The sequence below is a fragment of the Morone saxatilis genome, unplaced genomic scaffold (assembly GCF_004916995.1).
Source record: "Morone saxatilis isolate NCDOM2014 unplaced genomic scaffold, NCSU_SB_2.0 Contig5, whole genome shotgun sequence".
In the NCBI taxonomy this organism is placed as follows: Eukaryota; Metazoa; Chordata; class Actinopteri; family Moronidae; genus Morone; species Morone saxatilis.
Window position 1 is genome coordinate 13,449,219 of NW_023340095.1, and position 26,697 is coordinate 13,475,915.

Here is a 26,697-nt window from a genome sequence, read left to right on the forward strand (position 1 = left end):
CTTTCATATCATCATTATTATTATTATTATTATTATTATTATTATTATTATTGTTCATTTTGCTGTACCTGCTCCACAGAACTCCAGGCGTCTTACAGGGAATTGGAGAGAGGTACATCCATTTCTGTAAAAAGGCTGGTGGCTTTGATGCCACTAGCAGCTGCATTTGTCTACTTTTTATCTTTTATTATGAAAGACTTTCCTTGCACATGTTTGTTTTTGTACTTTTCAAAGGACGTCTGCCTTTGTGTGTTAAAGTGTGTGTATAATGCTGTGCTTCAGCAGTTCCCCTCCCTCTTGACTGCTGAAACTAATTACATGTGTAATGCAGGTTTGGGTAAATGCTTTTTAACTGCATGTCAGTATGATTGATGTTGCCTTGACTGGCCTGTATGATGTATGTTTATTTAACATTGCAGCTCAGGTCCTTTTTTGTCAGGTCAGGTCACGGCAATCCTTCAGATGGCTTGTGTGCTTTAACATTAGGATGATTTGAATTTTCCCAGGAAAATGGTTGTCCTGAGTACTATCAGCAAAAGAGATTCATGAAACGTCAGCTGAAATTTTATAATGGACATTTAATTAGACTTTTATGTGTATTGTGCCTGTCTAGTTATGGTAATAGTGCATCCCGCCAATTCATCAAAGTCCATCAGACTGTTGGTGATGTAATTTTATGAGGTGGTGTTTGTGCTCAAAGACAGACAGGTAAAGCACCCAAATGCAGGTGGAATTTGAAGGTTTTTCTCTTCTCTATCTGTCTGCATATTTTGCTGATATGGTGTGAGCTTGATACTACAGATGTTGTGTGCTGTGAAACATTTTGTATGTGTGTGACATCATTTATTTTTGTACCACGCGTCCATATTGCTTAAGTAATAGGGCATGGTATTAACACTGCCAGACTTGGAGTTTGGGTCAACCATACAAAAACAAATGGTCTAATGCGTTTGTAAGTTGTTTCACATAACAATATTCACCAAATATGTTGAAATATATATTTTTTTTCAAAAATTCTGTACTTTCTTAGAACCTGCGTGAAGCTCAGGTGTTCAGCCTTGTAGCGGAGCGCAGGAGGAAGTTCCAGGAGATCATCAACCGCAGCAACACTGAAGCTACCCAGGTGGTGAGGCCCAAGAGCTCCTCAACACGCTGGGTCCCACCAGGCACCCCCCCCCAACTGGTGACAGAGATCCTGGAGATCCGGGAGAGCATGCTGTCCCTCCTCATCAAGCTCCACCAGAAGCTGTCGTCCAAGCAGAACTCTCTATCGGCATCCTGGCTGGAGGATATGGACATGAACCGTCACGCTCATGGAGATGGCATTACAGCCATTGAGCGTATCCTCACCAAGGCGGCCACGCGGAGCTGCCAAATCAAGCGTAGCATCCAGGACATTTGTGGAAAGGTGTGTCCTCCTGTTCCACCAAAGAAGAACAGTCCCACAGACAAGAAAACCATGGATAAAGAAGAAAGGTAACAGAATCATGTACATTTTGTTAAGTAACATATTCACCACTATGGATTTACATTTACATTGTACCATGCTGCACATTAATATTGCTCATTATCTCTTTGCAGTGGTTGCTTGTTGATATTCTGTCCATACAGCTATCCTAACTATTATTACTTGCTATTTATTATATAATCTTTCATTAATATACACTCTAAAATGTTGTTTATAACACTACAAGAAGTGTATTTCAGTGCAATTGTAACAAAAGCTCTAAGCATCATGTGTGTAAGCACAATGAGGGTATAGATTATCCAATAACATTGTCCTTATATATGCGTTGAATGCACAAGATTTTAGTTAAATATAATGAAATTCAAAGGAAGTGATAATTCTTCATGATCCTCTCAGGATGTCCCATTATATCTTTGTACAGCGGTACCAGTCACTGTAGAAGGAAATGGTAGTCTTTCAGTAATATTGTCTGGGAAGTGCAGATATATTCTGTATATCACTACTAATATGTTGTCAAAGTAGCAGCAGGTGATGTTTCTTTTTAGGCTAAATTTACTAAATTTGAATTTATTTATTTTAAGTCTTTCTACCTGCTTTTTTTTCATATATCATACGTGTTGCCATTAACACTGTAGTACCCCATGAAAATGGGGTCTGTTGGCTGAAGTCAAACTCAGTGGGTTTTGGCTTTTCACCTCACATTCACCCACTGGTCCGTGTCACCCTTTTCCCTCCTCTAATGATGATGGAATGGGCTATAACCATTTAATAATTGCCTGCTTTTGGGGTAGGCTTCACCTCACAGACAAGGTAAAGGTAGACTCTCTCCCATTCACACGAACTAGGGCTGTTTCCAAGGCAACCGTCGGGCAGCAGTGCAGTCAATGGCACTGAGAAGTGAGAAGCTGCTGACCATTCCTCATGCTGGTTGCCGACCAACCCTGAAGCCATCAGTGAAAATTATTGAGCTGTGACGCGCCTGTCAGCATTTGTTTATGTCCTCTTATTAGGGACTTAATTTACAGTCAGCTCTCACCCAGTAAGTCTGCAGAGTGGGGCCTCACCCACCATATTAGTTCAATAATCAACCTTTCAAACTTTCACAACACAGCACTGTTGAAATCAGACACCTGCTGTGTATGTAACAGTATCCCCTGCTACATGGAAGAGTTTGTTGCACATGCCGTGGTTGATCAAGAGAAACATGCTCGACTGTAATGCATTTGTGAAGTTGAATTACAGTGGCTAATGTTCTTAAACTGAGCTAGTAGTTGATAGGAACGTACCAGTGTATGAATTTTTTTTCACTTACTGAGTGTAACTTTTCTCATGAAAAAACAATTTATATTAATTTGGTTTTGAACTCAAGCTAATTACTGGGTTGTTGTTCACATTGCTGCATTTTCTTTAAATAGAATTTCACTTGTTCTTTCTTTCAGACGTCAAAGGGCTAGAGAGAGACAGCAGAAGCTGCTTGCTGAATTTGCCTCCAGGCAGAAGAGTTTCATGGAAACAGCCATGGATGTTGGTAAGAAAAGGCCAGCTCACATGTTTTGCCAACTTGTTACTTATTGTCTTAGAGATTTAAGTTACTAACACATTATTCACAGCAACCATATGATAGGATACTCTGTAAAGTAGAGAAGCAGATGCAGAGGGGCTCATGTGCTCACAGTCTTTACTTGGCATACTTAACGTAACATAGTTGTAAATCAAAGTGTAGTATTCAGTCTACAGTAACTTTAATGCTGCACAGCCTACCAGGCGAGCCAAGAATACAATGGTGTCGCCTAAACTAGACTTTTTCGTTTAATTTTAGTCAAATAAACAATTTATTGGTGATATTCTTTTCTTTACTCTCCTCCTTTTGTATAATCGAGCAAAAATGTAGAGTAAACATTGCACAAAGCACATTTCTGCATATGCCTTCAGCAGGGACTGATAGGGCACCGATGTAACCCTGCGTATGGCTGATGTGCTTATCAAAGTGGGTTTGTTCTGACATAGGTGTACAAGACCTTAAAAACACAAAACACACATTAACACATTTTTGTTTGAAGGACACTTTGCTACTGTAGCCCTTGAAGAAAAGCGCTGTTGGCTGAAATAAACCTATCATTGCTATGCCTTTTTCACTGGGGCAAGGTGACAGTGAGCCGAGCCCGTGTTTGCGGTCTCTGCAGGCCTGTTAGGAGAAATTGAGAGGAGTGTGCTCCTGTGGGAGTGTGGGTGGCTGCTGGCTGAGGGCATATAGGATCAAAGCACTAATAGTGGGCTGGACTCTCAGGACCCACCCTGACACAGCATGGTTAGTGGATGAATAATGGCTGCTATGATCAGATGGACCATTCTGGCAGGACTGTATTCTGACTTCTTTCTGCACACTGTAACTTTAGTTTCTTTACTTCAAGCTCACTGCTGGCTTTCACCTGTACCAAATTAAGATTTAAATGGGTGGGAAGATGACTGTTTGAAACAAGTACATGCAAAGTAGGCTGTTTGTAGATATCTTTGAATTTGCAATATAGCATTTGCTGTTATTTGTTTACTTTACTGTACTTGTCATTTTCTTCAAGATGATACTCCTGTACGGAGTTCTGATAACATCGATTCACATCTGTCTGTGAACATTTTCAAATACTTTGTTGATCCCTGAGGGGAAATTTGTTTGTTACAGTTGCTCAAGGTTCTTACAGAATGTTAAAGAATATAAATAATTATATTACATTATCTAACACAATATATATAGAATAGAAAATGTGTGTGTGTGTGTGTATGTATAGGTATATAAGTAAAAAAAAAAAAATAGAAATATAAGTATGTACCTTTTTATAATAACACAATATATGATAATAGACATAAGAAATAAATAGAAATAAATGTATGCCACAGTATGTGACCTACAGAAGTAAATGAGTAACAGTAGTGAGTTTTAAAGATTGTAGTATTACAGAAGTTACAAAGTATGATGGAATCAGGCCATAGGATTTTAAGAAGTACTTCATCAAAGCTATCTAGCTGTTTTGGCATATAATAATTCATAGGTCACTAAAAGACAATTGAATTGTATTTAGGCTATAAGGAGCCTCTGTTCTTATGTTACTCATAGCACTGAGTGTGTCTTGTCTGGACACTAGTGTGGTTGATAAAGCTTAGTAGAGGGGCTTAATCCAAGAGAGGTAGACAGGTAATTAGTCATGCAGGTAGTTTTTAGATTTATTAGTCTAGCTTTTAAGCTATTTCTGCCTCCTTCCCAATAAAATGGAGGTGAATGGAATTTCTTATGTTGTACTCATAGTAATGAAAAAGTGATTTAAAGTTTTCAACAGCAGTGTGTCTTTCAGTGCCCCTGATACTAATAATCATCCAACCTCATTGTAACTGCTTTTTGCTGACCGTCCCTATGAAAGGGGTGTCCGTGACCGTCCCTATGTGTTTTGTGGATTAATCAGAGTAACCTGGATGCTCTCTCTAGAAACATGTGTTATGGTTTAGTTATGCCATCTTTCAACGTGCCACAGAACAGATTTCAGTCAGTCAAACAGAACAAATTATACTAAACCTGTCTGCAAGGAGAGATGGTCAGTGTCATCATTAACCTAACCTGCATTCTTTAAGAACAGGCTAACAATTGAAGAAAATTATGCTGTAGGAAGCATAAAACAGCAGCACACCAAGCGTTTGTGTGTGTCCTTGTCGTCGTACATTCTGCATTTGTGTGTTTCTGCACATGCGTGTGCATCGGTGCCTCTGTGTACTGGGATGACCTGGGGCTAAAGCTGTGGCGTTGACATCTAATGCATCCTACATTTCCCCAGGAACACAGTGACCTCTCTTGAGAGCATATTTTCCCAAAAAGCAATAAATCAATTTCCAACACAGCTTGACATTTCTCCACAATATTTACTGCTCAAATTGAACACGGTTCCTAACATTTAAAGTAATTTCACTTCAGTATTTAATTTCCAGTGCTGTGCCAGTCATGCAGATAGGTGTGGCAGAGAGGGAATTTTGTCTATACCCATTCTTTCTCACGTAACTATAGTCCAGAAACAACACATTATTTATTGAATGCACTGAAAGATCAAGTCAGAAGTATGTTGTTAGGGTTGGTTATTTTCTGTGTAAATTAGAAAGGAGTAGTGTTTTGTAACTGAGTATGGAATTTGTCGCCTGAGTGGGATCATGGTTCGCAGTCACTGACCTCCCTTCATCATGGATCGTTACCTTAATTTCCGATCTACCTAAAGGAAAGCCTTTCAGACCACATTACCTCTGAGTGTTTTTGTTTCTCACACAGTTGGATGCTTTTCATTCACACAGAGGTGAACGTAATGCTTACACATCATTGAATATGAACGATAAGTTCTAAAAATGTTCTAATAATTGCCTTTTCAGGTTTTTATTTAATTATTGGCTGCAGCTGTTGCAGTGTATCCCGTTAGGATTGTTTATTGTATATGGGAAAGCTTTTGCAACTTATAATGAGATTTTTTACTTTTTTGTGCTAGAATCCCCTGAAACGGAGGCTGCCATGGACCTAGGAGCGTCTGAAGTGATGGAGTCCGAGGTTCTTTACGACTGCGTGATCTGTGGCCAGAGTGGACCTTCCACCGAGGACAGACCCACTGGCCTAGTAGTTCTCCTCCAGGCATCCTCAGGTACTTCATGTCCCTGAAAGTATTCTATTTTCTATTCTTTGTTGGCAAACTTGCCTTTTAAACCAATACAGTTATTCATCTTTTATCCATCATATTGGAAATCAAATTTTTAACTGGTGAGTTAGCCGTTGTCGTCATCTTTCATGTTAAACCCATTTCCTGCTCACTTATACATGGAGCCTATCATTGTAAGAGGTCATTTGTTTTCAATGTTTGTGGACAGAAGGATCACTCACTGTCATCCAAATAAATGGCATGTTTGATTAGTAATTAGTCACCTTGTGAAATGGGTCAGAGTCAAAGTCTCTGACCTCAACGTCAAGAAAATATCATGTAAAATCTGCCCCCATTGACCGAAGGTGGGTCCAGCATAGCATACTGTTATGTCCAGTTTGGCAACGGGATACCGCCATCATTCGAAGTTGTACGTTTTTTTTCTGTTTTATTTTATATAAAGTTTATTATTATTAAAGGCCAGATTGTGTCTGATTTATCAGTCACTGTGAAAACCCTAAACATTTGGTTCTGGCCACTGACAGGTACCAGTAAAGCTGAAACCTGATTGATCAATAAGTCAATGGAAAGAAAATGCATCCCCTGTCCATATTGATAATCAATTAATTGTTTTAGTTCTTTATCCAGCAGAAATGCCAAACATTTTCTGGTTTCAGCTGCTCCTTTGTGAAGATTTGTTGCTTTTCTGTCATTGTGCACTGAATATCTTTAGGTTTCATTTGGTGATTAAAATTTTAAACGGTCACCTTGTGATTTGTAATTAATGGTTAGTTGTAGCCCTAATGCTGTATGAACTCTGACCATAATCACAGTTCTTCATGTAAATACTCAATAGGTTAGACATACTTATCGTCAGCACCTCATAATTCATCGCTGACTTCTGTGATTGACTTTCAGTGCTGGGGCACCGCTGCAAAAGCAAAGAGGCCAAGAAACTACCGACAAGTGATGAAGAACACATCTATGCTGCAGACACGTGTGGAGTGGCTCACGATGTCAGGCTCACACTCATGCAGCGGTTCTTCAAAGATGTAAGTTGTCTCTAAATATTGCCATCTTTACACAGGAGGGAGAAAAAGGCTGAAAGCACTTACAGCACTTAAGCATTAGGGATATGGATTCTTGTGTTTTAAATAACAGTGCTAGCAGCTCTAATAACGTGCTTTCATCCTGTCTGAATTTTCTTGACATTTAGTTCATGTGCATATGAAGGAAGGAATACACTGGCTGCTAATGGCTGTCATGCAACATTACTTTGAAGACACAATGTTGTATGACAAACGGCAGAATAAATATGCATAAACTAGTGGGCAGTTTGTCTGCAAGTCATCACTCAAAAAGAGCTAGCTGCTGTCATTTGCTTCTCATTCCAACATTGTGTATTGATTATCTTCCAGTAACTCCAAACCAAAAATGATTACATTACTTGAATTGGATATAATCTAATAAAAAGCTGTTGAATCCCTTGTGCAGTGTAGTTGTAAAAAAGTGTGTGTAGTAAAAAGTGGCTGGCTTTGAAATACCTCATCAATAGGATGTTTATTGCAGTCTGTTAATTAAAACTTTAAAAATCAATTTATTTATCAGCACCTCAGATAAACAAAACGTCTAGGAGGTTGAATGCTTGAGCACATATTTGCATCTTCTAATTGATGTGATTTTTCTCTTGTGAATTCTGCAGAGCTCTTGTCTGCAGTCCGTGTCAATAGGTTGGGACGGGGGCGTCTACGTCCAGACCTGTGGACACACTTTGCATATAGATTGCCACAAGTCATACATGGAGTCTCTGAGGGTAAGAAAAAACTTTACCTTAACTTAACCTCCAATGTCAGTTTTGAGGTTTGATTGCATTGTCAAATGTAACTTTCATGTGTCCTTTTGTTTTTCTCAGAATGACCAGGTCCTCCAGGGTTTCTCTGTTGACAAGGGTGAATTTACCTGCCCACTGTGTCGACAGTTTGCCAATAGTGTCCTTCCCTGTCGCCCTGGACGGGGCACAGAGGCTGGTGCCTGGCACACACCCACAAACAAGAAGACGTGTGTGCTTGTAAAGGAGGTGGAAGATCTTCAGGAGAAACTTGGGCTTTTCCCGGTAAGTTCTTCAATAAGGCCAGGGGTTTATTACTAAAAGCATCCTGTATGTTTTCCACAGCTGTATTTTAAACTGTCAACTCATTACTGGCTGCTGGTCACACAGACGTGATTATAATTACTAGAAACAATCCGATTACTCCAAATTATAGGGAGTGGATGGATTTCGTGTTTTTCATACTTTCACCTGATTGGCAGAGTGCTTTTCAACAGAAATTTAAAAATCAAATACTAACTGTGCTTCACACCTTAACCTTTAAAAACACAATTAAAAAGTTTTTTTGCATGCCCTGATTATTTCTTATCACATGTCCGCGATCAGTCTGAGAACCATTTTCACAGCATTCTTTAGTGGTGTCTTTGGATCACAGTACATTTCAAGTCTCCTTTCATCGTGTTCAGATTTGATATTTTTGCATGGTAATACAGATGTACATGCAGATTGGACATTTTTATTATTGACATAAGATATTTGTATCAACTATCCCAAATTGCAGTCTAAACTGCCTATGAAGGGGGATAGAAAACAAGAAAAGGAACTTTCAATAAAGGTAAATTGTGACTAGTCTCTTTATCTTCCCTCACTGATGGCTATAACGGATAATAATGGAAAAGCTGTTGTACTCTTAAGTCTCAAAGTCAATTCTAGAAATAATTTTGACTTAACTGTATTCTTATTTTTGAAGACGGAATCCAACTTGAGTAAAGAGATGGAGCTTGTTATTAAAGACATCAAGAATACCACCCAGAAGAAATACATGGACTACGGCAAGAACCCTGGCTCCCCCGACAATGACTTCCTCTTCATGTACTCCGTGGCAAGGTGAGGACAGAGTCACACTGAGTTTAGATTGAAGTATGTCAATTTTACAGTAATGTTACAATGTTGTATTCTTGGAGGTGATTATAGAGCATTTTATCACTCAGGTGTGATTGTATATTGAAAAATCTCCAAGTTTTGTTAAAGAACAAAATGTAAAATGAAAAGGTGAATATTATGAATGAATATTGGTGGCAGTGTTGTGCTAGCATGACCCTGCGAGTGTGTGTTGACATGGGCAACAGCATAGTACCCAGTCTCTTGAGAAATTAGGTCATTAGGTATCCGTCGACGTAGATGGAGACCTTATTTTAAAACAACCAATCAAATCCTCCATGAAACAGAAACATCAGCGATCTATCATAGTCAGAGCAGACTGTCACAATGAAGCAGAAGTTCTATTTTCATTCTATTAATTTCGCAAGGGTCTGCAAGGGTCCGAGTGATGCAAAAGAGCTACCTATGATCGTGGTCCGTTTGGGAGTATATTCAGGCTTTGAGCCAGACAGCAGCCTACTACACAACACAAGAGCCTTAGACTTTAACCAACAACAATATTAATTTTGACTACAAAAAGGTGTGACTAAATGTGGTTTCAGTTGGACTTTAGGTATCTCAACAGGCAGGTAAAGCCAGTTGTGGCAAAGAGATATAGTCAGATCTCTTGATTTTCAGTTGATCTACGTTCCAGCCCTCAGCTATGATCGTAAGCTGTGGGTAGTGACTCAAATCATGAAACAGATGAGGTGAAAGCACACTGATGACATTGATTTCCATGTGCTTTTGCATTTTTTTTGTTTGGCTGCATTTTTTGTGATTTACAGCCCTGATTTTATATATAAAAAATGCGAGTCATAAAAAGAATAATATCATGGATATATTTAGTTTAGTCCTAACACGGAGTTTCAGCTCACTGTTGGGGTGAGGTATTCCAAGCAGAACCACAGCTACTTTGTGTTAAGTAGAGACAGACAGCGATACCTGCTGTTTGTGGAGGTATTCCAGGCATGTGCAAGAGAAACCAAGGACAGACGCAGAACATGCTGAAAGGATTTTACAGTATATCCCATTTGGCCTCCGAACACTTCAGCATACCACAGGAGAAGCTGGAGGACATAGCTGAGGCGAAGGACATTGTGGCTACCTTGTTTAGTCTGCCTCCATTTCCAGACCTGGATAAGTGGCTGGAAATGGAGGGTTGGGTTGATAAAATAACGTCACGTGCAAGGATATACATGTGATTTGGTGTCCTTCGAGGAGCGAATATTGACCCTGTTTATGCACATCGTTTCATAATCTGATGGACTCCTTTGCTTCATTTTTTTCTTCCTTTTTTCGGATCTTGACAAAATGCTACCGTAGAAGTTGGTGTGCATGTGTGCATTTGTGCATGCATCTGTTGTCAGAATTATGAGCAATGACTTGGGCCTGTTGGGCTATCTCTCTCTGTGTCTGCAGTCCTCGAACTTGGAGGTCCTCTTTTTGCACCACTGCTCTTTTTAAACGCATTGCACACACCACTGACTGTTAAGACCAGTGGGATGAACGTCTGCCTGCTCTTTCGCTTCTCTCTTAATGCCAACTCCTCAGCTTGAATAACAATGATTATCCATGCAAAAAGACAGTAGCGTCCTCTCTCTGTGTTAGTCTTACTTTGTTAGCATTTTACTCTAGAAAGGTGCCTTGAAATTGATTCAATACTGCAGTTGTTGCATAGTACCAAATATATGGATTGCTTTGCATTTTTTCAAATGTGTTCAGGAGCTGTGAAGATGTTGTTGATTTGTTTTCTTCACACTTGTCATTACATTGCTGCATTGGTCCTGGAAGTGTTGGAAGAACAGGGGCCTTCTACAGCGGCATTAGCAGCTTTGTCACTTCAGGCCACAGTGAAATGGTATTGGCTCTTGCTCCATCTTCACTTATTAGATTTTTGTCTGAGTATGGATTTATTTCACCTTCTGTGATTTGAATTTTAGGATTGCTGGTCTTTCAAGTCCTTCACACGGTCCCTGTTACATTACATTGTGTCATGGAACATGTTGGGTTGAATTAGCGGTCCCAGTTTGATTTTAGCCAGGAATCTTAACTGCACGCCACCCGCCACCCACCCTCTGGCGGCCACAATCATAATCTTGAAAAAATCTACGTAGTCCTTTTCTTAGGCATTTGTATCTTCTCAACAAGCTGATCACGGGTTCGAGAAGTGTCGGGCTTTCAGTTCACCTTGGGGTCTCTAACTTCTCACCACTCCCACTCCAAAAACTCTGCCCTTCCTCGAGCGTAACCATCCAGACCCTTTGCCCACCCAGTGCTGTGGTTCCCTCAGCCCTCCGCCCTGAACAGAACGATCCCCTGAGTGTGTCTGGGTGCCTGTTGGCTCTCTGAAGTTCAATGAACAGCGCAAATTGCCTGAGGAGTGGAAAATTCCTTTGTCACAGGGGCACTCTTATCAGCAAAAGCCAGATGGAGCTTCACCGTGGCTGCATTATCTATGTGAAATTGCTTTTTCTCCCAGGAAACCCAAGGATTTGCCCCCACCTCCCTGGCCCATAGAAGGAAATGGCCAGTGGCGAGATGAAAACAGGCCCAGATCAGTCTTATTTTAGTAATACCTATCTGTTTTCACAATCTATGTACTTTGTTAGAGGTTTTAGTTTATTATTTTTTTCACTGTTTGGTATTGGGGAATTAAAATTCAGAAGTGAAATGTGTTTGGATATGCATGGGAAATTCACATTGGGGATTATGCATGAACTGTGGTTGGAACAGCTTTTATGCTAATGGTCCAGCTTGTGCAAAATCAGTCTTGGAAAGCTGTCATTTACTTGATACGGAATTGCTGCTGCAAAACAGGCACATTAAATGGCAAATGGCTTGACTAGGCAGCATCTTTCATCTTCCTAATCAAACTGGTAAAAGAGGCAGGCGTAACCAAAAGCTGAATATGATGATACTCAGCCATTTACCACCATTCCTACTCACACACACACACACTCTCTGCTTTAATGGCTGTTTTTAAAGGAATACTGCACCCAAAATTGATCATTTTTGTATCAGTGAATCATCTCATGTAACTTGCAAAACATGACAAATAATTTTTACTTGTTTGCCTTCAGTAAGGAGTACAAAGGCAGCAAATGTGGTACAATGAAGGTGATTGATTATGGAGACGTTTATGACAACAGTATAGTTTTAAATAAATAATAAACAATAATAATATAAACACTTCAAAATAATTCCCAAACTTATCGCGGTCTGTAGTTATAAACACACATATTTTGGCTTAAATAAACAATTAATAATAATAATTAAACATTTTCCAAATACCCTCTGATGCGGAACTGCATTGCACACTTGGGCCCACAGGTTCATTTAATTGAATAACCGCTTCTTGCTATTTGTTTGGACAGCAGTCTAATGCCAACTAGTGCTGTATGATTTTTAGTCAATATAAAAACAGTGCTTCTTATCCTGGTAAAGCCAAAGAACTTGCCCCTAACTATTATGTGAGTGATGAGATGATATGAGCAGGACTGTAAATTAAAAATTATACCTCTCTAAGAGCAAGTGTGAAAATCTTGTCGTGCATCTTTTACATATGCACTTGTTGAACTGTTTTGATATGTGTTACGGCTCCATACTAACAGTCATGGCTCTGTCTCCCCAGGACCAACCTGGAGTTGGAACTTGTGCACCGGGGAGGAAACCTGTGCTCTGGAGGGGCCAGTGCAGCTGCCAAACGCTCATGTCTCAGTGAGTACTTACTTGTAGACAATCTGTTATATCTTAGAATACAATTTATCCTGTAAATCTTTTAAGTTCACTAAGATGCAGTGTTAACACATAATATTATATGTCAAGAGGAGTGCCTATGGCAGGATATTACGATATCTATGCGATAATTCAATAAGAATTCATGGACACAAAGTTTAAGTTGTGTTAATTTATCATTGCTTTGTCTGTGGGTTTTCAGTGACATACCGTGTTTTCACTGCTCTTTGAATAAAACTGTAGTGTAATGTGCTGCTATGTCAGATGTATTTTGTTATTTAAATTGACAATTATAGTCATGTGTTATTGCAGGTGGCTGTACACCATTTCCTGTGGGCCTCTGTGTAATAAAGTGTCTGACTTGAGATCAAACCCATTCTTCCGTGTTACAGCTGAACCATTAAAAGAAAAAAAACAAAGGGTCGATTAGCAATGGCAGGTAAGGATAGATGCCATCCCAGGTGAGCTGTTGAGAGCAGTGAGGGTAAATGAAGCAGACAAATGGGTCAAGTGCTGATGTAGTTGATTGTGTGACAGCTGACAAGGGCATGCGTCTAGAGGAAGATGAAAACAGTTTTTAGTTGAATCTCAAAGAATAAGCTGAACATCAAACACCACCAACATTCATTGTATTAATTACTGATCTTCAGTTTTAATCAAATGTTAAAATATATGTGGATGAAGGATGGGATAATGTATTAGAAACTGTATATGAAGGTGTCAGAGTTCAGTTTGCTGTACAGACTTCACCCTGTTTTCTGTTTAATTATTCTGTCAAAGTTGTGGCTGCTGCAGTGAAATGGTCTGTCATCCTTGAGTGGCTGAAAAGAGATTTCACACTGGAGGTTTGCCATTTGTGAGCTACATTAACCATATAGCCATGCTGACGGCAAAATGTACTCAGTTGCAGTACATTAGTGTTTGTTTCTTCTTAGGGAAATGGATTTGGAGGAAAACGGCAGACATGTGCTAACTGTGAGAGCTCATGGGGTTCCTAAGCCTGTTTCCCAGTAGGCACTTCTTCTGTTCAGCTGATGAGAATACGATGGACCACAGAGGCAAGCTGCCTTCCCTTGAAATGGGCTGAATCGACTCTAGAGAGTCCAACTTCCAAATAGCATGTCCTTGGTTTAGTTAACCGCAAATATTTGAATTAATCTTGGGGACTGCGTGGCTGCTACTGTGCAGGGAGTTAAAAAGCGAATCACGTTGACGTCAGTTGTGCAGACTTGCAGTGCTGGGTGAGTGTTGACAGCTGTATTTGCTGTATTGTTGTTATTTGACCCCCTGGTGTTTTGTGTAGGGGGGGACACATGTAAATATCTGCCATGAAACGTCCACACACATACAAATCCACTTTTATCATTGTTTTCAGTGTAGAAGGGGAGGATATGCCTGTTTGTTATGTGACAGTAGGAAAAGCACAGGTTTAAATACTGGCTGAATTCCCTTTAGCTACTTGGTTTCATGGTCCTGGTATTGTGCGTGCTCACTGTCACATACATGCAGTCATTGTAGTTTTATCACGTGCTTTAACTACTTTGACAGTCAAAAATGTGTGCACTGAAAAAGGCTTATTTTCTAGAGTGTGTGAGTAACAAAATGCATGTCAACTGATTGAAGTTGGGATCGGCACGCTGTGTTTTACAGTCTGTGATCACAGCAGTAAGTAAATGAGAGCTGATCATGATTATCATGAGTTGTGACCGCAAGTAATTCTTGTTTTTCTTTGTGGCCCATTGTCTTAAAGCTGTCTCAGTAGTGTAGGAAGCAAAATAACTTGTTTGCACATACCATGACACCAGCCCCTTAGAGGAAGCTCCTCTAAGTGACCTTTTATCATCACAGAAGAAAACAGGCTTTAAAGTGGCTCATCAAGACAAACAACTGTGATCAGATATACATCCTGAAGCTTGTAATAAGCCTTTTCCATCTTTATACATGTTGCAATTTTATGCTAATAGCAGCAAATGACATCCCTGATTTTATTCATCTTTCCTCTATTCCTTATTTACTGTCCTTCCTTCCCTTTACTGTACGTCTTCCAGGTTAAATCCCGGTAAGAGCGGAGTGATAGTTAGGAAAGAGAGGAAACAAGCCGTAGTGAAGACAAATGGGATGCAACGAAGGACTGACATAGACACTTTGCTTTCTTTGTGCTGTGTCTTTGTTTACCTATGGAGGGCAGTGTTGCTCTAGGTATTGACAGTTAACACAAGTCAAATTGCAGAGCCGATCATTTGAGGCACTTTGCTGCATTATGGCATCATAATTCCCTGTAAATATCAAATAGTATTAGTATACCTACAGATGAAACTAAATGGAAGTGATTGGTTTAGTGGCACTGGTTTAAAGCACGGTTCATATGTGATTTAAATCGTATTGCTCTTATGCAACTTTAATTTAAGAGGACTTGAATTGAGTTCATAATTAGAACAAGTAGGTTAATTTATTTCCATAGTCTAAAGAAAGACGAGGACATTTCTCTACTTTGGAATAAATTACTTAACATCTAAAATGAGTGGGGCAACTTGCTGCATTTCGCCCATGTTGAGACTTGCTCGTAATGCCATAAATGTTGGTACTTGTAACAGGTTTGGTCTAGATAAAGACAATTAAGGCTGTAAAGTGTTCTACTATTAAAAGCTAGCGTGTACACAAGAGATTGTGCTTGTGCTGGGGGTCTCTCTTCATGTTCCATTAGTTTCGCAACGAACAGGTGTGACCTGACCAAAGAGTTGCTCAAGGCTATCAAACACTACCATGTATCCATCTGGCCTGACCTGGTTTTATCTGAGCCAAACCATTAGCCTGCAGTCAGTTCAAGTCAACAGCTTTCATCATTTGATCTACAGCGGTTGCTAGTGGGGTATGACAATGGACACTGAGATAAACAGACACTTGCTGGTTTTGTTCCTGTCAGACCTCGTTGGAACAGAACAATGACGTGTGTTTTTGTTTCCTCCCCCCCCTTTCAGATCAGCTGTTCCATGTATTGGCCATGCACATGCGTCTATACAGCATTGATTCAGCCTACAACCCCTGGACTAAGCTGACTCAGGTTACACAAAGCAGAGAGACGGAGTGAGTGACTTTCTCTCTGCTACTAAATGTATAAATCTGTCCGCCATTACCCCTCAGTCTCTACTTTCCCCTCACACCTTCCCACCCTCACATAAACATGCAATCAAAGCACCACTTTATCCTTTCTCTAAACACCACTGTTTCCTCCTGCCCCCCAACAGCTTTTCCTCCACACAAAGAGGAGCTAAAAACAGAAAAGAGACCATGCGTGGTTTCCATAGATACCAATAATTGCTGCATCTGGCAAATTACCGGGCACTCCGCAGAGAGCAAAACGACCCTGTCAAATTCACTGTACTGAGAACAACTGCACCACACCAACATCATGCTAGCAAGACATCTCAGCACCCAGCTGTCTCAACTAGCCCAACAGAAACCTGTATTTAACAGAACACAAAAGACATAGTTACTACGACACACGCTCTCTTTCTCTGTCTTGAATCGCTAGTGTACATCAGAACACTTTTATGCACAGATGTGTTCGTTCGTCAGGATTGTAACTATAAACTTAAAAACACCACTTAACAATACAGGATGAGCTTGAACAACCTTTCCTCCCTGTTAGTGTTGTAAGACAGCTTTTACACCTGTTACTATTAAAGTGCTCACAGCCATACAGTATTCTCAGGGGAGCCATTTGCTGTTTAAAAATACTTTGTTAGGGGTTCAGGAGGGAGCACTGTCATTGACACCCTTAGGCAGTCAACCTGATCTAGTCTAGTTAAATAGGACAGAGAGAGATGTTTCAAAACATTGCTGTTGCCTTATTAGAAAAACCGAAGAGGAATGTTTGAAGATTTCACAGTGTGGAAGTATAGTTCGTATGCACTGGTCTGGGGGGGGGGGGGCTTGAAAGCTGCCCTCCTCTGGCGGCTTCCCTCCATGCAGCAGTTGGAATTAACTGGTGAGTGCTTTGGTAATGGAAGGTATTATTCTTTAAGTGCAGTTCCTCTCATTCAAAACCCCCGAGGCCTTTCAAGAGCAGAGGCAAGATTGGAACCTCGCTGAATTGTCAACAGAACAGAAGACATTTAATGGAGATGGCACACAATACCAACATATAACATTAAGGAAGTCAAAGGGAAATACAAGGAATGAGCCTTTTAAAGCCATGTATTTGTTAAACGAATTTAAAACTGTATACACAGCAAGACCCTTGCTCTCATACCTTTTCTTTAAAGTCCCTTTCAGACATGGAGTATTTAACATTGCTGACTTCATCAAGCTCTTGAAGTAAGCGATGACATTTTGGCTTTCAGACATAGGTGATGTTTACATAAATGTTCCTCACGGCTTTATTCCCACATCATAGGACAGAAAGAGAGTCAAGTTAAAATATTATCATAGCAAGAAAGAAGAGTGATTTCTGTTCTCTCAGAGGCTCCATCACCGTTAGATTTTAAAATGAAATTTGCTGTCAAAGCTTTAATAAGCGTAAGCACGAGGGACGCCCACCTCGGCTTCTCTCAGTGAATTTACTGCAACATTTTCACTTCATTTAAGTTTTTAGAGAGCTAATTCTGCTGCCTAATTAAGAAGTTCATCATGCAAAAGCCTTGAATGACGGGCCGTTAAGTTTTTCACTCGTTTGTGTTTTGCTGGATATTCATTTATTCATTAATGCCAACTGCAATGGAAGAATAACTGACATTAAACTGAAAATGTGGAGAGGGTGTAATGGTCTGGTAACTGTGGTAGTACAGTGGGTTTTTAACCTTTTCTGCCAAAAATAAACACATTTCTTATGATTTTTTTTTACACTCTTTGACATGGGACCAACTATGTTCAGTGCTGCTCAATAATTCAAAACTCTTTTGCATGTTTTCCAGCGGCTTTGATGAAGAGAGACCTGAGGTACCCATGCTGTTTCGAGATGTCCCATCCCTCCTGATTATCTTTGTGCTAACAATGCCACAGCCGCTGCGGAAAGGTACTGTTTCCGTGTCTGCATCATGACACTACAAGAGAGTAGGGAGTCTCTCAGTGGCTGCTCCACATTATCAGTAGTAATCAGGGCTGAGTGCTGGGAAGAAGCATTTCATATCTCTTATCTATGAAGTTCAGAGAGACACGACCCTAGTGATGGGAGGGCTGCACCTCCTTCGTGTGCCCTTCATCTGTGGCTTGTCGCTGCATCTCTTCCATCTTAGCCCTTCAGTAGAGAAGGCGGAGGGCCACCTAAAGACCCTGGCCCAACACACTGCGGTCATGTTTAATGGGAGATGTGTCGCAGCAGGGAGATCATCTCATTGATGACTGAATTAGGTTGAGCGCTAGCAGGGACTGGTGAAAGTGGATTTATTGGAAAGTGTGAACGTAAACGGTTATAGTTGGATATACTAACAAATGTGTTATGGATGATTTTTTTTATCAGATTGATGTCAAGTAATAACTGTAAGACAGCGAGAATATATTTATTTATTATTTTATTCTCTACAACAGGGTGAGATGCACATGAATTAACATGCACAAAGCATGATATGGGGTTACAATGTCTGTTTTCAAAAAGATAAAAAGGGTGAGGCGTGATCCGTCTTTGAGGGGTCCTTTGCACTCAGTTGCTATAAAGTGATTTCCTCCTTTTCTAGTTCTGCCTTTTAATTGTGTGTACTGACACTTGTCACAGTGACCAGGACAGTGGAGCTGTCAGCAGCCCTTTTGCTGTAGAAGAAAACAAATGGCACTCTTTGTTGTTCTTTAAAGCAAACTAGAATATCCTTCAGGCTACATTTTGCACCTGAAACGCTCTGCTAATTACCCTGCACGCTGTTCAGTGAGGCTTTCTATGCAGAGCTGAGAAACCAAATACAATGCCCCTGTGAATAGCTGCCAACGCTTTTGAACTGGTATTTTATAATGCTACAAGATCTTTTTACATTCAGAATAACTTACGCTCACATATTGAAGTATCGTTATGAATTTATTCTCTGTATAAATGATCCATGTCACCTTCTCTCCCCTATGTAGAGCACTTTACCTGTGTGGTGAAGATGCTGTACAACCTGCAGTTCACTCAGGCTCTGGCTGCACTCTCATCCAAGTTCAGCCCAGAAGAAAGGCAGGCCTGGAGCACAGCTGGAGCCCTCAAGAAGGTAAAAGTGAAATCAATTAGAGTTTCCTGACACCTGTCAAGCATACAGTACGTCCTTGTTGTGTCCTTTTCTTTCATCACTGTAATGCTTTGAGGCTTTAATGGTGTAGACCAGGACATTGTGACGTCACTGATAGTGATGTAATATGCTGTCCATTACTTCATTTGTATTGATATTTACTCTCTATTTTAGGGATTATTCTTATTTCTGGGCTTGTACTCGTTACTTGATGTTGCTGATTTGTCAGTTTCACAAATCTCTTAAGTACTGCTGAAATATTAGGAGAACCGTGGCTGTATTTTCTGCTCTCGGTGTAGTTTCCCTGCAGTTATCCTGACAGGTCTTCTTGTATCCTGTCCTTGTTGTTGTCTGATCTTATTGTTCTGTTTGTTCCCTACACCAGTCTACATCACTAGAACAGTAAAACATTGTGTAGTGCTGGATGGCCTGACCCCAGTATTTCTTAAGATTTTGACGGTTTCAAGGTACATTACAGTATGTTTTTTGTTTTTTCTTCATGACAGGGCCAGTATATAGGTTTATAGTGGCTTATTAGAGTACATACAATATAAAAACATGTACATTAAGACTTTGATTACTGTAGAGTTAGAACTTTAACAACTTTAACATTGTTTCTTTTTCAAAACAAAATATTTAGTTGTAGTAAATATTTGTGTAAACCATATAAAACAGACATAAAATATTCAAAGTATTGAAGTATTGAAGTATTTAAAGAGATATTTTTCAAATGTTCTGTTATACAAGAAACAAATTGTCACAAATGGTTGTGTATGGCACACGCATACACATTTTTGGCCTGTTAGTTGTGGGTTTTCTTCTTTCTATATTGATGCATATTGAAGAGTTGCAGCAGTTGTTTCAGCTTTGCACCGGTATGGCGCTATATGACACATTCATATCATACAGGAAATTAAAACCGGTCTACTGGTTCATTCGGTGTATCGGCCAGCACTAACATTGTGAATGACTTAGAATTGAGATGAATCAAGCCCTTTCTGGTTACATTCGCTTGATTTTCACAGTCGACAGTATTGATCTTCATTATCTAGAAAAGTGTGATTGCTGGAGAGTGTTGCATTAATTGGCTATCTGTCTTCAGTCTATTAAATCTGTATTAGTGAGTAGCTGGCTTGAATGTCAAAAGACAAATAGCTTAAACCTTCCCCTTCAGGGTGTTTTCATCCATAATGAAGGTGTGGATTAGTATCTTCCTACTACACCGTCATGAACAGTAACGCAGGCATTCGCGAGCTGTCATTAAGATGGATTTCAAATCCACAATGAGGCCGACATCCATATTTGGTAGAACGCCATTTTAATTAAATTGAAGTTGTTGCAAAATATGCAGCCTGAACAAAGATCAGAGCCCAGAGAAAGGAAATCCATGGACTTGAAATACCTCCCCTATAAATCTATGACAAAGGACAGCAGACAAGATAAGACTGCTGTTCTAAATTCTTCTACCTCTCAGCTTGATAAACGTGTGCAGCTTTTCCTCTATATAAAATACCGTCCAAAGCAGTTGAGTTTTTATCAGAACCCACAGTCAGTAATGTCTCTACCTCTTATCAGATGTTATATCGTAAGGAAAGAATTATTGTCCTATTCTGCATAAGTCATTATATTCTATAGCGCAGCACATTTTAAACTTACGAGGACTACGAAGACGCATATGTGTGGCATTCCTGAGCGCAGACAATAGACCGATAATATGGCGGCCATTTTATTTGTATATTGCTGTGTTTTTGTGCTTGGTTATGTGTTGACGTATTATTTTCTGAAGACCGGTAGGCTCTGCTGCATGTTCTCTGTGAGAGTGGCAGGTATCCATCACCAGGTGACCAGTATTTGATTTTAGTTAGATAGTTAGACCTCAGTTGAACACCTGTGGGAGATTTAAAGCTGATTAAGACTGAATTGTTATATCGTTTTATCTTGACATGTTTATGTTGACCAGAAGAGAGGTTGTTTAGTTTTCTTTTGGCCCAACCAATCAGTAGTGAGCGACTTGTGCGTCCCACTGACGTACGTTTTAGTTGATACAGAAGCTCTTGTTGTTGTTGCTAGCAGTAGTTAATTTAATGTTTGACCCAAATTAAATATGCTTATTCAAGAGCTGTTTTTTCTGTAAGTCAACTTACAACACCCTGTACTTCTGTGTCAATCTCTATTTTCAATGGCTGTGACTGTTTTTACGTGGCTCTGGCACAGGGAGACGAGGTCTTAATCCCTACAAGCCCTGATTGGTCAGTTTCAAAGTCGGGGGGCGGCTGCAATAAAACTGTTCTGGAGGCTTATTTTGACCTGACATCATACTAACACTTCATGTTGTCTTTTTTTCTTTGTCACCTGTTTGTAAATGGAGGCAACAACCAAATGAGGATGCTTCATTGTTGTTTTATGGACTAAAAAACTGGAAGATTTGTGTTGTTTTTTTTATTAGTATTTAGACTCTGATTAATTCTTTCTGGCAGCAAATCTATACCTTCCTCCCTTTGTGATGAAGGGCTTATTTAGACAGCTGAAGACCCATATTTATCATGGCTTTATTGCTTGGAGTTTATGTTAATACCTCATTTTGCAGCTGTACCAGAGTTTTTCCATCCTCCTCATCTATCAGTTTTTGAGACTGGACTTAGATTAGCATTGAGAGGGACTGCAACAATATAGAAACTTTTTTTTATATATATATATATATATATATAGCCAGTTTAATGTTCTCTCCTTAATTCATTTCAAACAAGGAATTAATAGATCAAAGCTGATGTCTGTTGACCGTCGGAGGAGATTAAAGGCTAGATTAAAGTGAATATCTTATTCTTTTAATGTTTGATTACCTATGTTTTTACATATATTTGACATTCTGCGTTTTGGTTTTCTGCCACAGAGTGCAGCAAATGCTGATAAATCCTTTGAAGTGCTGCTCAGTCATGTTATCAGTGAGCTCTCTAAGGACAAGAGTGTCTACAAGGTGAACGCTGAAGAAACATCAATGGTGAGTCACTAAAATTACTGTTTAGCACTTCAGAATATAACTGCCTTCAGAACGGTGCTCTGGCTCCCCTTTTGTTCCACTCTTTTTCATTTTCTCTTAAACAATGAATCGGCCATTACCCCCGAGAGACAGAAGTTTAATATCTTCACTAATCTGCACGGGAGATATACATCACAGTATAATCAGCAAGCGGTTGGCAGGTTATTGATCAAGTGTTTCTGTTGTTTCCCTTTCCAGCTGATCTCCAGTGTGTGGTCCCCACAGTCTATCGAGTTCAGCCTCCAGCAGTTCTGCCTGCCCTTCCTTCGCCTCTCCTGTCTCCTGCAGCATCACCTCTACGGAGACAACCTAACTGGTTGCCAGGTATGTTTTATCACAAGTGTCATCCCACCTGCTGAAACTACCCTTCCCCCTCGTGTCCTCACTGCAAGCTCGGTCAATATTTCTGCTCGTCTTTTGTACATTACTGCTACATTTCTCCACAGTGGCATTTGAGCAGTTGTTAAGCTCAGATCCTGTGACTTCCCCTGAATCTCGAGCATTGAGAGTGACCTCCCCAGCTGTTTTCTTGTTTGTGTGTTCTCAGGAAGAGGAGGAGTTTGCGTCCCTGGCTGTGTGTTTGGGGCTCTTACCCTCGGCCCCTCAGCCATCCAACACTGTGCACAGTGCCTCATGTCTGCAGTGGGTGGTCTGCGCCTTTGACTTGGTGATACAGTGGTGCGCTGAGGTCACAGGGCTCTCCCAGATGCAGGCGGAGCAATCATTGGTATGTGAATTTCATACAAGAAGCTATACAAACTCAGTATGACAGTGCTATATGTCCAGAGTTTTCTCTTGAAACTTACTGGATTTAATTCTTTAAATTTATTTGTTGCTGCAATTAAATATTCATCTCATATAGTTTATGGGTCAATATTTGAAGCCGTATTTATTTATATAAAAGAAAGCAGGTGTGTACGAGTAAAATCACATGTGGATAAGACCTCCAAACACGTTTAAAATTGTTCCGAAATTACGATCACATCTTATTTAGCAATTAGTCTGTCCATGTGGGTTTTATTTTAAATTGAAATTATAAATAAATAAATAAAGCTTACCTGTTACATTGTAGTAACCAAGCTTTGGGGTTACGAAGAAATAGTTAAAATACTCTCATTAATTAAATATTTACAGCAGGTATTTTGAACTTGATTTTCTTTAAGTTCACGTAGTTCAAGTGCTACTGACACTTTAAAATGAGTTTGAACCTTGGTTGACGAGATGTCTCTGAGGAGAGTGACTGCATAACGAGCCATGTGTCTTATGCCCTCCTCATTCAGTATCGCAGTGACCTTGGATTATTTATTATTACACATTAGAGCGTAAGGACAATCATCTAGGAAAGTTGAGACCTGGTCTTTTATTTTAGTCACTGTAGACTGACAGCGAGTCTTATTTGTTTTTTTTTCCTTTATGCTTATTTCAAAAACATTAGGAATGTGTAAAATGATGCGAGCAGTCAGTCTTTTACTGATGATGATTTTTGTAGAGGACTAAGCTGATGAGAAGTACAGTTAGAGGACAAAATGTATTCACGCCTGTAGTGCACAATAAACGTATGGCCTGGATTCTGTATATATTACGTACTTCTGTCTTTCTCCTCTGAAGACCTTGGTTGTCCAGGATCCTCAGTGGGCAGCCCCCCGCCTTCTCCAGCTACCTGACAACTACAATATCATCTTCCAGTACTATCACAGGAAGGCCTGCACTGCCTGCAAAAAGGTGCCAAAAGACCCTGCACTCTGCCTTGTTTGCGGCGCCTTCGTCTGTCTCAAAGGCGTGTGCTGCAAACAGCAGGGTACCTGTGAATGTGTTTTGGTAAGTTTCTCAGCACTTTGTGTGGGTTCATTTCTAACTAATTTCAAGCAGGATTAGGAACATTTTTCTTCCTTTTGTCACTTGTAGCACTCCCAACATTGTGGCGCAGCTACAGGCATCTTTCTACTGATAAATGCCTCAGTCATCATCATCATCCGTGGACATCGTTTCTGCCTGTGGGGTTCTGTTTACCTTGATGCCCATGGAGAGGAGGACCGTGATTTACGGTATGACGTCTTTAAAACTACAGAGTATTGTGTTTAATAACTAATGAATTAATGTTAATACAGTTAGAACATTTTTATAGTCCTGAGCTGTGTCCCAATTCCATTATACGTATCTATACTAATTGTCATAGCATACTACTTTTATACCATTATATAGTATACCATTTTGTACTAATGTAAAATGATGCGGGGGTCAGGTTTCAGATTCAGGGAGTTAAAGGGTCCAGTGTGTAGGATTCAGTGGCATCTAGTGGTGTAATTGCAGATTGCAACCATTTGAATACCACTGAGTCTTCCAAAGGTGTACGATAATCTACAGTATATTCCATCTCTGCCATAGATCCTCCTAAATGTTACACACTGGACCTTTTAAAGTCCAAACACACAACCTGCTCATATCCTTCTTGGAATTAGGATCTAATCTGAAATTGGGACCAGGCTCTTTTTTTGAATACTTGTTGCTGCAGAGAAAACAAACCCAGCACTCACTCTTGTTTTCCCCTCTGGCCTTTTTCTCCAGCCGTGGCAAACCTCTCTTCTTATGTGAAGAGAGGTATCGAGTGTTGGAGCAACAGTGGGTTTCACACACCTTTGATCACATCAATAAGCGTTGGGGGCCTCACTATAATGGACTCTAAGATCTTCCAAAGTCCACTGCAAACAGCAACCAATGACTGAGAAGATGTTTTTTTTTTTGTTTTTTTTTCTGGCTTATGTGTCTGCCCCGATCAAAATATTTGGGAACCCTTAACGTGATAAATACAAACATCCAGTAAAGGTATTGCAGCCACAGCCTCAGTTTATGTGAAGTTTGGTGTACAATCATGCCTAAAGATTAACACGTGTGTGTGTTTTAAGTGATTTATTGTGTGGTTTTCAACAGGGAAAAACAGAATTTGGTAAGATCAAAGTAAAAAAGCACAACTTTGCCCAGCAATTCGATTGGTTTGGAACAGGCTTTTGAAGCCTGTCATATTTATTTGGGTTAAAATATATATCTATATATATCAAGTGCTGAATGTCCCTGCGAAGTTTGGTTACTTTTTGCACCATTTATGATGATGTTAATGCATATCCCTTTTTATTTATCAAAATGTGCTCTGCTGTGCTGGCATGAGTTTCAAGCTCCTGATGAGTGTAGCGATGTTATTGCAATGTGCACTCATTGTCTGCTGACATGTGATGGTAGGCAGGACAAGTCCACCCATCAACACACTAGAGTTATTTTGCAAACAAGCAAAGACTCTTTTTATGGGTCTAGTTGCAATCCATCCTCAGGAATTTATTTTTGTTTTTGTTTTTTGCTGTTTAAAATAAATTTTAGATATTTAAATAAATGCTGCTGCTCATTGTTCAAGTAAGTAATTTTAACTTTTTGTGAAGATTTTTTTTTCTAAGGTTGTGCTTTGAGTTTATAGTAGATGGCTGGGAATGTTGACTCAAACTCACTTCAATGTTTAAGAGGGTATACGGTCACCTCATTGCGTTCACTACAGTTCTCGTAGTCCTGCCCTATCCGCTTTTTGTTTCTGGTTGGTTCTGAAAAAAAAATGTAAAAAAAATAAAAATAAGGATCTCAAAACACCAACAGCTAAAGCTTCAACTGCTCAATAAATAATCTAAACATTGGTTTGTTATCGCTCCACAAAAACCTGAAGTCAAACACAGAATTGAAGTAGCATACTGTTGTCAGGAAAGGAAATGTCGATGCACAGATATATAGCGTCTGGCTGCCATATGAGAGCAGAAATACTAAACTCGTTCTGTCAAAGTTTTCTCTCAAGATATGAAACTCAATGAAATTCAAGTTGCTTTTGAGACGAAATGCCAATACTCTTCATCTTTCTGTGCTGTCTGAAAAAGTTTCCCCCCTTTTTTATGCTTTGATTGTCGAGTCCCAACTGCAGTATAGAACATTCATCGTGTTGACTCACCCTTTCTCATGCACCACCTAGTTGTGATTTATAGTTGCATTCCAACATCACAAGGTTATCACTTGAGTATCCGTTATACACTGTGCATGACATCCTTTAAAGCCACCATTATTTAAGTGTCTTAGCTACTTAATTTTCTGATTATCATCTTTTTTTCTTTCTCTTTTCTTGAAGACAGGAATTTATCCAGTCGTGCCTGCAAGATTATTGTTAGTTTTTTTTTTTTTCTTTTCCGAGTGATAAACTGCTGATATCTGGTTTTGAGATGCTGGGCCACATCGTGCTGCATCGATGAATCTCTAAAGAGCGAGTTAACACTTGGGGGGGGGAAAAAAATGTCTTCTTGAATTCATGCATGCTGCTTTTTCTGTTTACTGAGTTTTCTCCTCTCTTCTTTATTTCACAGTACCCACTTTGTAAATGACCGCAACCAAATAGCCAACAAGTAATGGGTGTAAATTGTGACTGAAAGGTCTTGTGTGTTCTCCTGTATGAATGAAGAGAGAATACAGTACATTACTGTAGGTGCTGACTCAAACTTTCTGAGTTTGACCAGAAAGTATGACTTGGACATTTAATGCAAAATGTAACATATGTGAATAAAATATAATCACACTGATTTGTGTCTCTTTGTCTTTTGAGCAGCACAGTGAGTTGT

General features: G+C 39.7%; 1 protein-coding gene across 2 annotated transcripts in view; it reads left to right on the top strand.

The window, feature by feature from the left end:
• ubr3 (ubiquitin protein ligase E3 component n-recognin 3) overlaps nucleotides 1-26,658 on the top strand; it is a 40,944-nt gene extending 14,286 nt beyond the window's left edge. The window contains exons 23-40 of one of the 2 annotated variants that reach the window (XM_035677332.1): nucleotides 80-112; nucleotides 1,031-1,476; nucleotides 2,908-2,996; nucleotides 5,980-6,129; nucleotides 7,042-7,175; nucleotides 7,826-7,936; nucleotides 8,036-8,236; nucleotides 8,922-9,058; nucleotides 12,726-12,811; nucleotides 15,808-15,913; nucleotides 17,743-17,843; nucleotides 18,881-19,005; nucleotides 21,914-22,021; nucleotides 22,259-22,384; nucleotides 22,608-22,787; nucleotides 23,669-23,878; nucleotides 23,966-24,105; nucleotides 24,626-26,658. In XM_035677332.1, the coding sequence (XP_035533225.1) occupies nucleotides 80-112; nucleotides 1,031-1,476; nucleotides 2,908-2,996; nucleotides 5,980-6,129; nucleotides 7,042-7,175; nucleotides 7,826-7,936; nucleotides 8,036-8,236; nucleotides 8,922-9,058; nucleotides 12,726-12,811; nucleotides 15,808-15,913; nucleotides 17,743-17,843; nucleotides 18,881-19,005; nucleotides 21,914-22,021; nucleotides 22,259-22,384; nucleotides 22,608-22,787; nucleotides 23,669-23,878; nucleotides 23,966-24,105; nucleotides 24,626-24,743 (2,601 nt within the window). In that variant the 3' untranslated portion in view covers nucleotides 24,744-26,658. The remainder of the gene's footprint in view (nucleotides 1-79; nucleotides 113-1,030; nucleotides 1,477-2,907; nucleotides 2,997-5,979; nucleotides 6,130-7,041; nucleotides 7,176-7,825; nucleotides 7,937-8,035; nucleotides 8,237-8,921; nucleotides 9,059-12,725; nucleotides 12,812-15,807; nucleotides 15,914-17,742; nucleotides 17,844-18,880; nucleotides 19,006-21,913; nucleotides 22,022-22,258; nucleotides 22,385-22,607; nucleotides 22,788-23,668; nucleotides 23,879-23,965; nucleotides 24,106-24,625) is intronic. The other variant, XM_035677335.1, reaches the window with a different exon arrangement.
• The last annotated feature ends 39 nt before the right edge of the window (nucleotides 26,659-26,697 follow it).